Below are 13059 nucleotides of genomic sequence, written 5' to 3' on the forward strand. Positions count from 1 at the left end.
TGTTCTCCCCGCGGGCCGGGGGGACCCGCGCCGGCGGCATCGCGGCAGGGGGGTCCCGCCCCGCTCCGCCCCGCGGCCGCCGACGGGGCGGGACGGGGCGGGACCGGGGGACCCTCCCGGGGCTGCCGGGCTCGGGCCGCGGGGCTCGAAGGCCCTCCTGCCCGCGCTGCCCCGGTTCCTCCGAGCCCCCCAGCGCCCCCCGGACCGCGGGAGCGGCTGCGAGGGACCGGCCCTTCCTCGCCCTCCGGAACAAGGCCTTACCCTCTGCGGGATGCCGAGACGGGGAAGGAAGGGAACATCCCGTATGTTGGAGGCGCCGGAGCCTCCGCCCGCTCAGCCCCCGCGGGTGGGCAGCACCCTGGGGTCTCGGTTGCTGCTTCTGTGGGAGAAGCCCTGGACTGTGTCAGCGCCCCCCAACAGACGCAGTTTAGCAGCAAACTGCTGCAATAAATGTGTGCCAATAAGAAGATGTTGACCTCGGCTGCGGGGAGCGCGGTGGGGCTGATGTGCGGGGAGCGGGGCTGCTCCCGACCCCGGGCTGGAGGGATGCTTCAGCTGTCTGTGATCAGCTGTCCATGTTTTGTGTTATGGGAACCACGCTGAGGGTGTTACCGTAACCAGGCGCGAGAAGGAAGAGCCCGGCAGCGGCTCCGCTAGCGGCTCCTGGCGAGGGGCACCGGAGCAGCGCGTTCCGTGTATCCCCAAAGCCCTGCTTGTAACGGGGGAAGGGAAGCAGGGAAAAAACAAAAGGGAAGAGGCAACGACCTGGTGTTCATGGGGTTCAGACTTAACACTGTGGAATTTACCCTTCTCCTGCTACTCTGTCCGTGCCCCGGAGTGCAGAGCAGATCCTACTTTCTTGCCTTGCTCCGAGCCAGCCAGCTGGCTCCCGGGAAGAAAAGCTTTCCTGCCTTTGTGTCTCTTTAGTGTCTTTTCTTTGAATGCTGGTGTCTCTGGGAGCTTGGTGCATTCCAGCCGGTGGCAGAGAAGCCTGTGGATGTCCTGGGGAAGCGTGGGAGCAGCCTGTGGGGCAGCAAAGGCAGTTTGGTTCTTAAGCCGGGGAGACTTTTGAAGGGGGTGTTCTGGGTGTTCTCTTGCTGATACATCATTCCCATGCGTAGCTCTTCTTGCTCAGCATCTGCTTCGGTGCCTTCCAGCCTCAGCAAGCTGCAGAACTGGGTTTTATAAGTCCTTCTGGCCACAAGCATTAGCTCTACTCACGCTCCCTGAAGGCTTTCCAGCACGGAGAGACCTTGTGAACCCCCAGGCAGGTGGAGTGGTATCGTAAGGTGAGTCTCAACAGAAATGGGATAACCTTCCTCAGCAGCCCCCTCCCCGCAAGTGTTTGGGGAGGAAGAGGCTGTGCAAGAGGGAGAAAGGGAACAGTGGGTCGTATTCTGCTCTGTTCTGAGCAGCGAAGAGGTGGGATAACTCTTTCAGTCCATGGGCCACTTGGGTGTGAAGCTGCTGTCAGGCATTTTGGACTGAGAGAAGGTGGGGGAAGAGATCTCTGGTGAGAGTGAAGGGAAAAGAGGAGGGAAGTGAGAGAGAAACTGAATTTAAATGGATTAAGCCTGTCTGTTCGAAGTCCTTTGTTTCCTGCCACCTCCCTGGTGTGACTTTCACAGCTATATTCTGTGTGGCTGGAGACCTGGTTTTAGGTTCTCCGCGAAGTCAGCATGGAGCTTTACACCTCCTGGACATTTCCCTGAGCAGCTGCAAGAGGGTCCAGGAGCCAAATTCCCAGGACCGAGAAACTCCTTTGATTTCTCTTCTCTAATGTCTTTCCTCTCTTCTCCTCTCTGTAGGTGACTGCCTCATGAATTGATGTCTCCAGCATCCCTGCTCAGTGGGTGACCAATGGGGATACATTCCCAACGGGCAAGTCTCCGTCCTCCCCCTCTCACTTTTGGGATTCCCCTTTCCTTTGGGCCTGGCATCTTGTTTTATTCCTGGGCAGCCAAAGTGGGTGTTTGCACAGGGGGTGGTGGGTGTGGAAAAGGCTGGGGCTCATGCGCAGTGAACTACCCGTGTAAAGACTGGCGACTGGGAGTATTTCTTGGAGAGGCTCTGAATTACCCAGTTCTCCTCAGCTGGCAGCACAGAGCATGGGCATGGGGAGGCAGCAAGATTTAGGGGAATTTTGGCATTTGGGCCTGGACTCACAAGAAAAGGCAAAGGAATACGTAAGGGCACATGTAAAAATTTCTGTTGGCCAGCAAAACGCTTTGCTTCAAAGCTCTTCATTTAAATGAAAACGGCAGGAGTTGTGCAGGCTGTCCCGTATCCGAACTGTGCACCTTGAATTGCTGATATTTGGTTTTCTCCAAGACTTTGGCTTAACTTGGCCAACACAACAGTCTCACTATGGATTGCTAGAACATTTTGCTCGATCTGCTGCTAGTTATTTTGCATTTATTTGGTGTTGCCTTAAAAAAAAAAACCTTTCCATGACCTTAATTCCAGGTTGAACCCAGCGGTGCAGAGCCTGCTGAGGCTGGGATCTGCCTGGGCTGCCCCAGGGGCACGAGTGGAGCAGAGCAGCTGGGCTGGGTGCACAGCCACCCGCAGGGCTGGCACCGCTGCCTCCTCCAGCCTAGGAGCCAGAGAGACGGTACCAGGACTGCTCTGCCCCTCACTCGCTGCCGAGTGGCTCTCACGGCAGGGTTCCACGCCAGGCGTGGCAGCTGTTACCCCATCCCCGTGTAGCTCGTGCCGCAGCTCATGCGGCGCCCGAGCACCCGTGGGGTTGTGCTTCCTTCTCCCCCTGCAGCCCTGGTGCAGCGCAGCCAGCCCCGACCTCGGCCCCTGGGAAGCAGCTCCGGCTAGGCCGCGGCGTCGGCAGGGCAGGGGCAGCCTGCAGCCCCGGAGAGGAGCACCGCGGTTTGTTTTCAAATCATCTCCTGCCCCTGTGCCAGGAGCCAAGTGCACACAAACAGCACTGGGCTCCGGTGAGAAGCGCTGCCTGCGAGATAAGCCAGGCAAGGAAAACACATCCATCTTCACGTCTCTTGGCCTGAGATAGAGTTTAATCTGCTGGCATTTTCCTGGCGTAGGCTCAGGACACAGCACAGTTCACCTGAGGAGCCAGACGCGGGGAGCCAGCTCCCATTGCTGCCAGAGGTTTCGGCTCTGACTGGTGCAGAGCGCGACGGCGGTGAGGAACGGGTGTTTGAGGCGCTGGGGCGCGTGGGGAAGGGCGCTGACCCTCGGCTGAGCCCTGCGGCAGCACGGACCGCCACGCATCATCCACAGTCGTGTGCGTCCCCTGAGCAAGAGGGCGAGACCCCTGCCCAGACTCCGCGTGCGGCACCCAGCACCCGGCACAGCCCGGGTTACGAGCTGCCATCCGGCAGCCCGGACAAGGCAGGAATGGCTGGAGGTACAGAGCTGAGCAGGGACTCCAGCCTGCGGCTGCTCGGTGTCTGATAAGGAGGCTGCTAGTGCCGTCTTGCAGCGCTCTCAACCTGCCAGCTCCCTGCAAATGAAACATCCTGGTGAAACGCCCCCCACCCTTGGCTCCCTCTGATCCCCTCTGAAGCCGAGATGAGACTGGAATGTCTCCTGGGATGTGATTCTCTCTAGCCTAAGGGGAACTGCATTAATAAAACCCAGCATGAGATGTGGAGGCGATGGGGGAGGAGGCAGGCAGGGCTGGTGAGATGAAGCTTTTAAGAACAAGTCCTGGGTCTACTGGAAATGTCCTGTCCTGTCCTCTCTCCCTCCCCCTGTCCCCGGAGATCAGCTGTGGAATTCAGGGTGTGGGTCGAGGCTTTTCTTCATGCACATTTCTGCTCAGAGCAGCCAAACCTCTCACGGCCCTCCCTCCACCCCTCCTCAGCACCTCCCTAGAACAGCTGGGACCCCCCCAGCCCCTCTCGGCTCGGTCTCCCGGCTGCTGGGACCCTCCTGCATCGCTCAGGCACCATCCTAAGGTGTGTTTTTCCCGTGATGAGTGGAAGGTGTCCATCCCTGGGACGCGCAGGCCAGCTTGGCAAGCTGGGGCCAGCAGCAGCGAGGAGATCCTCGCCCCTCGGCAGGACCGGGGTTGGCTGTGCTCGCGGCAGGGAAGCAGCTGGGCTGGTTGGTGCTGGGTGAGCAGAAATAGGCATCCACGGGGCATCTGCCCAGGATCTGGGCTCTGACTGAATGAAGCTGTGTGAAAGCAGCGAGGATGTGAGCCAGGAGGGAAGGGTGAAGGAGAGCAAGTGCACTCAGAGGAGATAAACAGGAAGAGAGATCACAGAGATGTGGGGTTTGGTTGGTGTGAGTGCCCTCTTGGCTCCCATTGGGATGCACGGTGTCTCTCACATCTGTTAGCTCACGCAGCAGCGATGCAGGGCTCCGCAGGTCGGAGCTCATGCTACTCTAGGTGCTGTGGGAAGGATGTGTCTGTGACCCACAGTGCGTTGCCATTAACAAATGTCACTGCAATAAATTGGTTGCCAGGCTGTGGCACAGTTCATTTCCCAAGATGATTTTCCACTTTCTCTTGGACAGCAAGTGCTGAACTCTGAGACTGCATTAGCACAAAGTCAATGTAGAAGCCTCAGATCCAGGGGAATACACAGATACCAAACTGAAGACTCCAAAGAACTATCTAAACAGAGCACCAAGAGAGCTGGCACATGGCTGGGGATGAATCCAGCATGGCATGCACCGTGCCCAGCCCTTGCAGAGAGCTGTGGTGTTTGCTCAGATCACTAATTTTGCAAAGGCCAGGCAAAAAGCATGCAAAAAGCTCTCTGTGTTGAGCTCAGCACGCTATGGTGAGGCCACAACTGAAAGAAGAGCATTGCAGCAGAAATCTTGGCAATCCAGAGGGAGGTCTGGTCTTTCATGTCCGTTTGCAAGGGAAGCAAGAGGAAGAGGAGATACCACTGACTTGTTCTATAGAGGAAAGAAAAGTTGGGCTCCGGTATCTAGTTTCCGGCTGAGAAGAGGGTTTGGACGCTGATGACTGGACAGCTTCAGTCGGGCAGGGGGAGCAATGTGGTGATTAAAACTCATGAGACATCTTGGAGAAATGAGATAAGATGGAGAACCCCGAATCACGGGTGGCTGTGAACTGTTTGGGCAGAGCCTGCAGCACCACACAGGCTCTCTCCGGGTGCCGTGCAGGCTACGTCTTTGCCTGTGAAGGGGGAGATGGGGGAGGCATTTACTGTAATCATCTATTTCAAAGCAGTAGCTCTTCATAGGAAGGTGCTAACAGCCTCCCAGAAGGTCACAGGTGCCTCCGCCTTGCACACAGACCCCATTCTTGCTTTCGTATTTGCTCATGTGTCATTTACTACAGACTCCGCCGGGTTGTCAGCCCCCCCCGCCCCACCTGAGCTCTGCTTGGGGAGCGACCGAGTGCAGCTCCCCAGAATCATGGAATAGTTAGGGTTGGAAGGGACCTTAAAGATCATCTAGTTCCGACCCCCCAAAATATCTCCCTGGAGATACTTGCTGTGTGTCTGCAACAGAAAGGAGGGAAACGACCAAATGGGGAGCAGCTGTGCAAGAACAGAGGGAAGCAGCCTCTGGGCAGACATTTGGGTGAGGAAGAAATGCCAAGCCCCAAGCCCATTGCCCGTGACGGTGCAGGCAAAGCAGGGAGCCTGTGGAGGTGTAAGAGCCCTCCAGGGCCCGCACTGTTATGTCCTGCAAGGGATGTCAGCTCGCTGCTTGGAGTTCCTCAAAACCACCTGGCAGATTCCAGCCAGAGGAGAGGCAGCGAAAAGCACTGTCCCGTTGCTCAGATCCTCCAGACATGCCAAGCAAACCTGTGCTGGCTTTTTAGCTGCATTGCTTACGGCGTGCTCTGCAGCCGTTGAGAAAACCAAAAATCTCCAGGGCCAGGTTTGCCACCTTGTCCCGTATTTAGCAGGTGAATCCACAGAGCCTACAGTAGCTGCCATCTTTGTGATCTGAGGGTACACTGGAGGTGTTTTGGAAGAGGTAATTTCATGAATAGGGCTTACTTTTAGGACACAAAACCCCTTCTCTAAGTTGCAGCTAACAGCATCAGCCTTCAGCTGGGATCAGAACATGCCTCCAAGTGCACAAGCCCTGCTTCTGGATGTATGGATACAGAGGAGATTGAACTTCTGAGATGTTGCGGCCACTAGGGAAGACACCTGGGGACCTTCTCCTTCTATGACCTCCTCTTTTCCCACCAGCAGACAAGGGTGTCCTCATTCCACATTTGATACCTTCCTCCACCCATGGGTCACCAGGGTGGGTTTAAGTGGCACAGAGAAATGTACAGATGAACCTACCCGTCCCAGGACCCCTGGGCACAGCTGAGAAGCCTCTTACGTTGGCGAAGAGCTTTCCAGAAACCCCGAGCAGAGCAGTCTTGCTCAGGTGCGCTCCAGCAGTCGGGCCCTGGGGTTCAAACAGGAAACACTCATGAAATGAATGGATTCTGGTCCAGAAGAGCCTTCAGACCAAACGTGGGCTAGCATGAATGAGTTAAAAAATCCTTTCCTTTGCTTTGTGAAATTTATTGAAAACTACATTGTTCATCTGCTGAAACTTCACAGCTGTTGAGATTGCCCTGGGGGCAAACCACATCCAAGAAATGGTATGTGGATCCTGGGAGCACGAGACCTGAAAGCTGAAACGGCGCTCCGTAGCGCTCCCTCCCCGTCACGTCGTGCCTACTGACATCCTCCGGTCAGATGCCACATGGGTTTCTCCCTCCCTTTTCTCCTCTCCGACTCTCGCAGTGCAGTCACTCCATTTCATAGCGTTGTATTTTGGCTAAAAAGAGATGGAGGAAGGGTGCAGACAGCGAGAGGTCTGTGTGGGGTGAGCGTGCTCAAAGGCTGCGGCACCCAGGTGAGACAGGGCTCTGTGCCACGCTGCAGTGGCAATGCCAGCGAATGTCACTTACTTTTGATGCTACTGCTTTGGTATCTCTTGGGCAATGGCAGCAAGGCGGGACTGTGGGAAACGTGTTCCTTTGCTTATGAAAAATCTGTGAACTCCTTTACTCCTTTTGGTGGTAACAATTTGCTTGATTATTTATTATTTGTCAGTCACAAATTCTGCTTGCAAAAAACTTTACAGGATAAAAAAGTAGTGCTTGCATACTTACATCTGACCTGAAAGCTCCCTGTGGACTTGGGAGAATGAAATCAGCCACCAGGCACAAACAAAATTACCACTATCCAGAGCTCAAAGATGAAAATAAAAGCTGGACATGAGAAACCCACTGACTGCAATACACTCAGTCATAAATGATTCATGGAGTAATTTTCAGTAGCAAACACATTGGTGAGAACTGGAGGCTCTGTTTCTCTTTTTCTTTTTTTTTTTTTTGGGGGGGGTGGATTGTCCACAAACAAAAATATTGGCTAATTCATCAGACGCTTTCTTCTGCTTTGAATAGTTTGCCCAGATCCCGAAGCAACCATCCCGTGCAATTTGCTGTTAACCTAAATAACTTAAATTCAGGTACACCCAGAGCACTGCCCAGATCTGCCCCTGCACGCAGTAATTAGGGTTCTCCAAGCGCAAACCTGCCGGCAGCCGGCTCCGTCAGCATCTCCCGATGGCTGGCTACCTGCTGGCCCGTGGCACCGACGGGGCACGGATGCGCCTCAGCGTGGCACCACGGCGTGGAGAATACTTCTGGGGAGAGATGCCGCTGGTGGGGGGCAGCGTCCCCCTGAGCAAACGCGCTGGGGAGCTGCAGCCTGGCAACCTCAGAGGCGCTCTCGGTGGAGGGCAAAGGAGACCCAGCGAGGCCGGGCACTGCATTCCTCACCTGTGAAACAACCCCCCACAATCCAAACGCTTGGGGAATTCCTAGATCTCTTTGTAGCCACATTTTGGCTGTGACAGAGTGGATTTAAGTGAGGCAAACTCTGAAGGGGGAGATGATTATCTGCTTTTGGAGCAAGAGGGAGAAAGTGGTTGAAAAAGCCAGACCTGCTTTTTACAAACCTGATCCAGCTGTTAACAGGAGGGAACGTACAGACCGGCCAGCGCACCCAGTTATTCAGAAATTACTAGTTTTGAGTAAATCTTTCCAGCGTTGTTCAGGAATTGGCTATTGTCTTTCAGATTTATATGTCCCTTAATCCAGAACTAACGTTCAAGTGTAGGCAAGCCCTAACACTTGAGCTATGGAAGGAGGGACCTTCTGGAGCAGGGTGAGAGGCGGAGACGATGCTACTTGATTGAATCAAAGATCAAATTTAGGCTGAAAAATAAGGGAATTGTGAGATTTGGCCAGGGAAGCAGTGAAAAATGCCGTGGGAGATATTTAGATACAAAGGGGGCCCTGCTGCACAATTTCCGCGAGGGGAGGATGGCTCCTTGGCAGGGCTCTGCGCAGGGAAACCCAACGCGGTGCTTCCACCTCTGGTGCTGAGGGCTCTCCAGCTGGGAGCAGAGGGTTGGAGTGGGTGGTGTGTGTGCGGGTGGAGCTGTGTACACGCAGCCTTCTCAGACAGCCACAATAAATTATCTCATTAGTAAAGCAGGGTAGCTGTGCTCCTCGGCACATACCCGGCCTCCCACAGCACAGGAAAACTTCGCGTCTAAACAACCAAACCAAAGGGTCCACCAGACACTGCTCAGAGGGACGCTCTCAGCTTGAGACCCAGGCTCCTTCAGCAAGCTGTTCTGTGTCTAGTGGAACTAATGAACCTCAGTTTCCTATGTCTGGAGGTCTGGCATTTCCTACATCCCCTGCAAGTCTGTCCTCTCTTCCCCCAGCACATGCTCACATCTTCCCACTCCAGGGACAACCAAGGAGGGATGAGGAGCCCGCAGTGTCACAGCCTCACGCACTGACGGGCTCGACTCTGCTCTCGAGCTGATGGCAGAGAACCGAGCTCTCACTTTAGGGGTTTCCTCACAGTAAGGGGATCCTTGAAGTCACCTTCTCTTCCTTCTTACCACTTTTTCTCCCCTCATGTCTTTAACGCCTCTGCTTTCCCACAAGTGCTTGTGGCTCAGCTCAGCAGGACGGGGCTGCCAGGGAGGGACGGATGTGCTGCACAGGGACGGGAGCCCCCCTCCCCCAGGATGCATGGCTGCGAAAAGCTAAAAATGCAGGTGCTGCCGGCGCAGGGGCTTCCCAGTTACATTTTTTCTGATTTTACAACTGCTTTGCCCCCTCTCCTTTTCATTAGTGGGCCAAAGACAGGCAAATGCTGGATGTCAAATGGTGCTGCTCCAGCTGTAAGCAGGACTGCACAGCCCAGCTCCCAGGGCAGGCGAGATCCCTGGGGCTGCAGGAGGGAGGAACTGGGAGTGTTGCCCCTCAGAAGAGATGACCCCAGTCATGTTTGCCCAAGGCACAATCCCCTTCCTCAGAAGCGCGGGAGCTGCAGCTCTCTCCCCGCCTGCCCAGCTCCTGTGCCAAGGGGGCAGCTTGCTTTACAAATGTTTTTCTTTTCCCCTCATGCTGGAAATTCGATTCCACAAAAACACTTGCACGGCGGCTAATTGCCAACCCTGCGGTGACTTAGCCCCTAATTCCTGCCAGTCAATGAACCAGCCCAAAAGGCTGGTTTTTGTAACTTGCTGAATGTAAAACCACAGCCTTGGAGACATAACATAGCTGGGATTTTTTTTTTTTTATTTTCCTGGACAACTTCTGAATCCTTCTCAATTTTGGAAATTTCTTTTACTCCACAGGGCATAAGGAACATCCAAAGACTAAGCAGGCAACAAGGCCCATCCCAGGGAGACTTCAAGCAGACGTGGACCCACAGAGGCCCTGGAGGCCAGCTGGGGTGCCAGGGAGGAGATGATTGTCAAGAAATTGGTTTGAAGGTAAAACTGGCGTCGTCCAGCCTGTCTGCTTGTGACTTGAGGGCTCATCATCATCTTTCCATGGATTCTTCCCAATGTCCACGCCTTGCAAAGGTTTCCTTGATCTGCTGGTTTGTATCCAGAGGGCTGCTGCAAAAATTGTTATGCTGGCCCATGGCTTAGACCACATCATTCCTCCCCATGCTCCTCCCTGGCACCCTCTTTTCTCTGCCCCAATTGTGGATGGTTCACCTTCCCTCTCCCAGCCCTTCATTATCCATCTCTCCTCCACCCATCATCTCCCATGCAACAGAGGCCAACTCCATCACCCATTTCCAACAAGCCCCTTCATGCTCTCTCCTGCTCTGCTCCGCGCCTGGGAGAAAGAGCCTCTGAGCATTTGCAAAGTCACTGCATCACACTTCTTGAAGCTCTTCTTTGTCACGACAGAAACCTTCACAGCAGAGCTGTTCTGCTCATCGCTGCCGGCAATGTCTTGCTCCCTCTTGCTGCCTGGCCTGCCTGCACCCAGCTCTTGTTTCTCCACTCCTGCCTGAACCACAAAGAACTCCATCCTTCACCATAGGCTCTGCGGCTCCACAGCGCTCAGCAGGACACGTCGGGAGCCCAGAAATGAGCTAAGCCGTGTTTGAGCCAGTGGCTGCAGGGAGGGTGCGCTGCTGCATTTGCTGCGTTTGGGCACAGCACCCTCCACAAAGGGTTCGCTGTCGGTGTGACAGCAGCGCAGCAAGACAGGCCTAGGGTGTCCTTATGGCTCCCTGCAGCTCCATGGAAGGAGGTTGTAGTGAGGTGGCTGCTGGTCTCTTCTCCCACGTAACAAGTGATCAAACAAGAGGAAATCATAGAATAGTTGGGGCTGGAAGGGACCTTAAAGCCCATCCAGCTCCACCTCCCACTAGCTCAGGCAGCCTGGCCTTGAACCCCTCCAGGGATGGGGCAGCCACCGCTTCCCTGGGCAGCCTGTGCCAGGGCCTCACCACCCTCATGGGGAAGAAATTCCTCCTTATGTCTCGCCTAAATCTGCCCCTCTCCAGTTTACACTCCCTCCTCCCGTCACCACGAGCCTTTATGAACAGCCCCTCCCCAGCTCTCCTGCAGCCCCTTCAGGCACTGGAAGGTCTCTCTAAGGTCTCCTCGGAGCTTTCTCCTCTCCAGGCTGAACAACCTCAACTCTCTCAAACGGCCTCGAGCAGTGCCAGGAGAGGTTCGTGTTGATCAGGACCCATTTCTTCCCTGAGCGAGCGGCGAGGCCCCGTCCCTGGGGCGTCACCAGGCGCGTGGCATCGGAACAGGGTTCGGCGGGCTCGGAGGGGCCGGGCTGGCGGCTGCACCCCACCTCTCACAGGCCTCGTCCAACCTCAACGACCCTGTGACTCGTAGGGGGGCAACACCCGCACCCGAGAGCGGCTCCGCCCCGGCCCCTCCGGCCCCGCTGCGCGGGCGGGCGCGCCCTCTGCCGACGGCACGCGGGGCTGCGCTCCGGGCGGAAGCCTTGGAGGGGCGGGGGCTTCTGCCCCTGCTCTGCGCATGCGTGAGGGTCACGTGGGGGGTCCGCGGTGCCTCCCTTTATGACAACGCGTGGGGCTCCTGGCGGAAGGCTTTAAGGGACGGGGTTGGTGCTTCGGTAGCCGCGCTGCGCATGCGCGTCAGTCACGTGGAGGCGGTGGTTGCCCTTAGGACGGTGCGTGGGGCCGGGCTCCTGGCAGAAGCTTTAGCGCCTTCGGTCGCTGTGCTGCGCATGCGCAAGAGTCACGTGAGGGGCGTTGGTGGCTCACTTTATGACGATAATCCTGGCGGAAGACTTAAAAGGGCGGGGCTCCGTTCGCCGCTCTGCGCATGCGCAGAGTCACGTGGCGGCGGGGCGTTTTAAGCGGGTGCGCGGGGCAGGCGGGCATCCTCGGTGATGGCGCGGGGCAGCAGGAGTGTGGCGCGGCCCGCGGCGGCCCCGGCGGCTCCAGCCCCGGCCAGGTACGGGGGGCAGGCGGCGGGCAGACCGATCCCCGCGCCTCCCCCGGCTCTGTCTGACTCGCTCCTCTCCGCAGCCCGGCCCCGGTGCCGGCGGCGCAGCCGGCGCAGCCCGGGCTGATGGCGCAGATGGCGAGCACGGCGGCGGGCGTGGCCGTGGGCTCCGCCGTGGGACACGTCGTGGGCAGCGTCCTCACCGGCGCCTTCGGCGGCTCCTCCGAACCGGCCAAGGCGGCGGCTCCCGCCCAGGTGCGAGCGGGGCCGGGATACCCGGTCAACGTCCTTGTGCCGCCCTTGCAGGGCGCGGGGGGGGGGCCCGTCCCGTACCGGCGGCCCGAGGTGACCGCGGGGACACGAGCCGCGGTGCTTCCCGAGCGCCTCGGCCTCTCCTGAGCCGGCCTTTGCCCGCAGGAGCCCCGGCAGCAGCCGCTGCCCCCGCAGTCGCCCTACGGCCCCTGCCACTATGAGATGAAGCAGTTCCTGGAGTGCGCCACCAACCAGAGAGACCTGACCTTGTGCGAGGGCTTCAATGAGGCTCTGAAACAGTGCAAGTACAGCAACGGTGAGTCTGACCGCCAGAGGGGCGGGAACCGCTGCCGGCGGCACACCCGAGAGTTGGCACGTTGCAGAAGCAGCCCCTAGGGGTTAGAGTGTCCTTGGAGAGTTTGATTAGGATGTGGTTTGGCCTCTGTGAGTGCCTTTCCAGTGTCCTGGGGTGTGGGAAGGACAGGAGAAATGGTTCTGAACCTGTCTCTTAAGGTGAGAAGGTTGTAGGTACCCTCTTAGACGTTCCTTTCTTACTGGAGCCTGCTGCTTTTCCTACTTCGTTCCCTAATTCTTTCTGCACCTCATAAAAGGAGATGTCAGTAGTTAAGTCTTGATCTGGTCACTTTAGGTAAGAGATCTTTTGTTAACTTCAACTACTGGGACATGTGCGCTTAATGCTGAACTTGTGTTTTCTGCCCTGTAGGTGTTTCTTCTCTCCTGTGAAGAATCTGCCCCCTTGTAGTAGGGAAGAGGAGCTGGGTGCAGAGCCCTGCTGCCTGCAGGGAGCGGAAGGACGACAAGGGATGAGTGGAGGGAACAGATCGACCAGACAGGAGTCTTCTAGTGGTAATTTACTTCTAGACTAGTAGGGATGGAAAGAATAGTTGCACCTGTGGGAACTTGAAATTCAGATAGTGCTGCTTTTATTACAGCGAAATAAAGAAGTTTATTTGGACTGGTCACTTGTGCATGTTCTTTCTTTCAAGCTAAAATTAATCTAACAAAATGTTAACATTATCAGCCATTCAGAGGGACAAGACACAA

General features: G+C 56.4%; 1 protein-coding gene across 1 annotated transcript; it reads left to right on the top strand.

The window, feature by feature from the left end:
* The first annotated feature begins 11591 nt into the window (after positions 1-11591).
* Positions 11592-12970, top strand: CHCHD10 (coiled-coil-helix-coiled-coil-helix domain containing 10). Its single transcript, XM_054082852.1, has 4 exons — positions 11592-11751; positions 11826-11997; positions 12160-12310; positions 12719-12970. The coding sequence occupies exons 1-4, from the start codon at positions 11687-11689 to the stop codon at positions 12736-12738; spliced, it is 408 nt and encodes a 135-aa protein (XP_053938827.1). The 5' UTR covers positions 11592-11686; the 3' UTR covers positions 12739-12970.
* The last annotated feature ends 89 nt before the right edge of the window (positions 12971-13059 follow it).

This window comes from Cuculus canorus, chromosome 17 (genome assembly GCF_017976375.1).
Source record: "Cuculus canorus isolate bCucCan1 chromosome 17, bCucCan1.pri, whole genome shotgun sequence".
NCBI classification, from domain to species: domain Eukaryota; kingdom Metazoa; phylum Chordata; class Aves; order Cuculiformes; family Cuculidae; genus Cuculus; species Cuculus canorus.

Excerpts from the sequence above, each read along its gene's own strand:
- CHCHD10 (XM_054082852.1), top strand. The coding sequence starts at position 11,687 with ATGGCGCGGGGCAGCAGGAGTGTGGCGCGGCCCGCGGCGGCCCCGGCG. Across the intron at positions 11,752-11,825 it reads GCGGCTCCAGCCCCGGCCAG|CCCGGCCCCGGTGCCGGCGG; the intron begins GTACGGGGGGCA and ends TCCTCTCCGCAG. Across the intron at positions 11,998-12,159 it reads AGGCGGCGGCTCCCGCCCAG|GAGCCCCGGCAGCAGCCGCT; the intron begins GTGCGAGCGGGG and ends CTTTGCCCGCAG.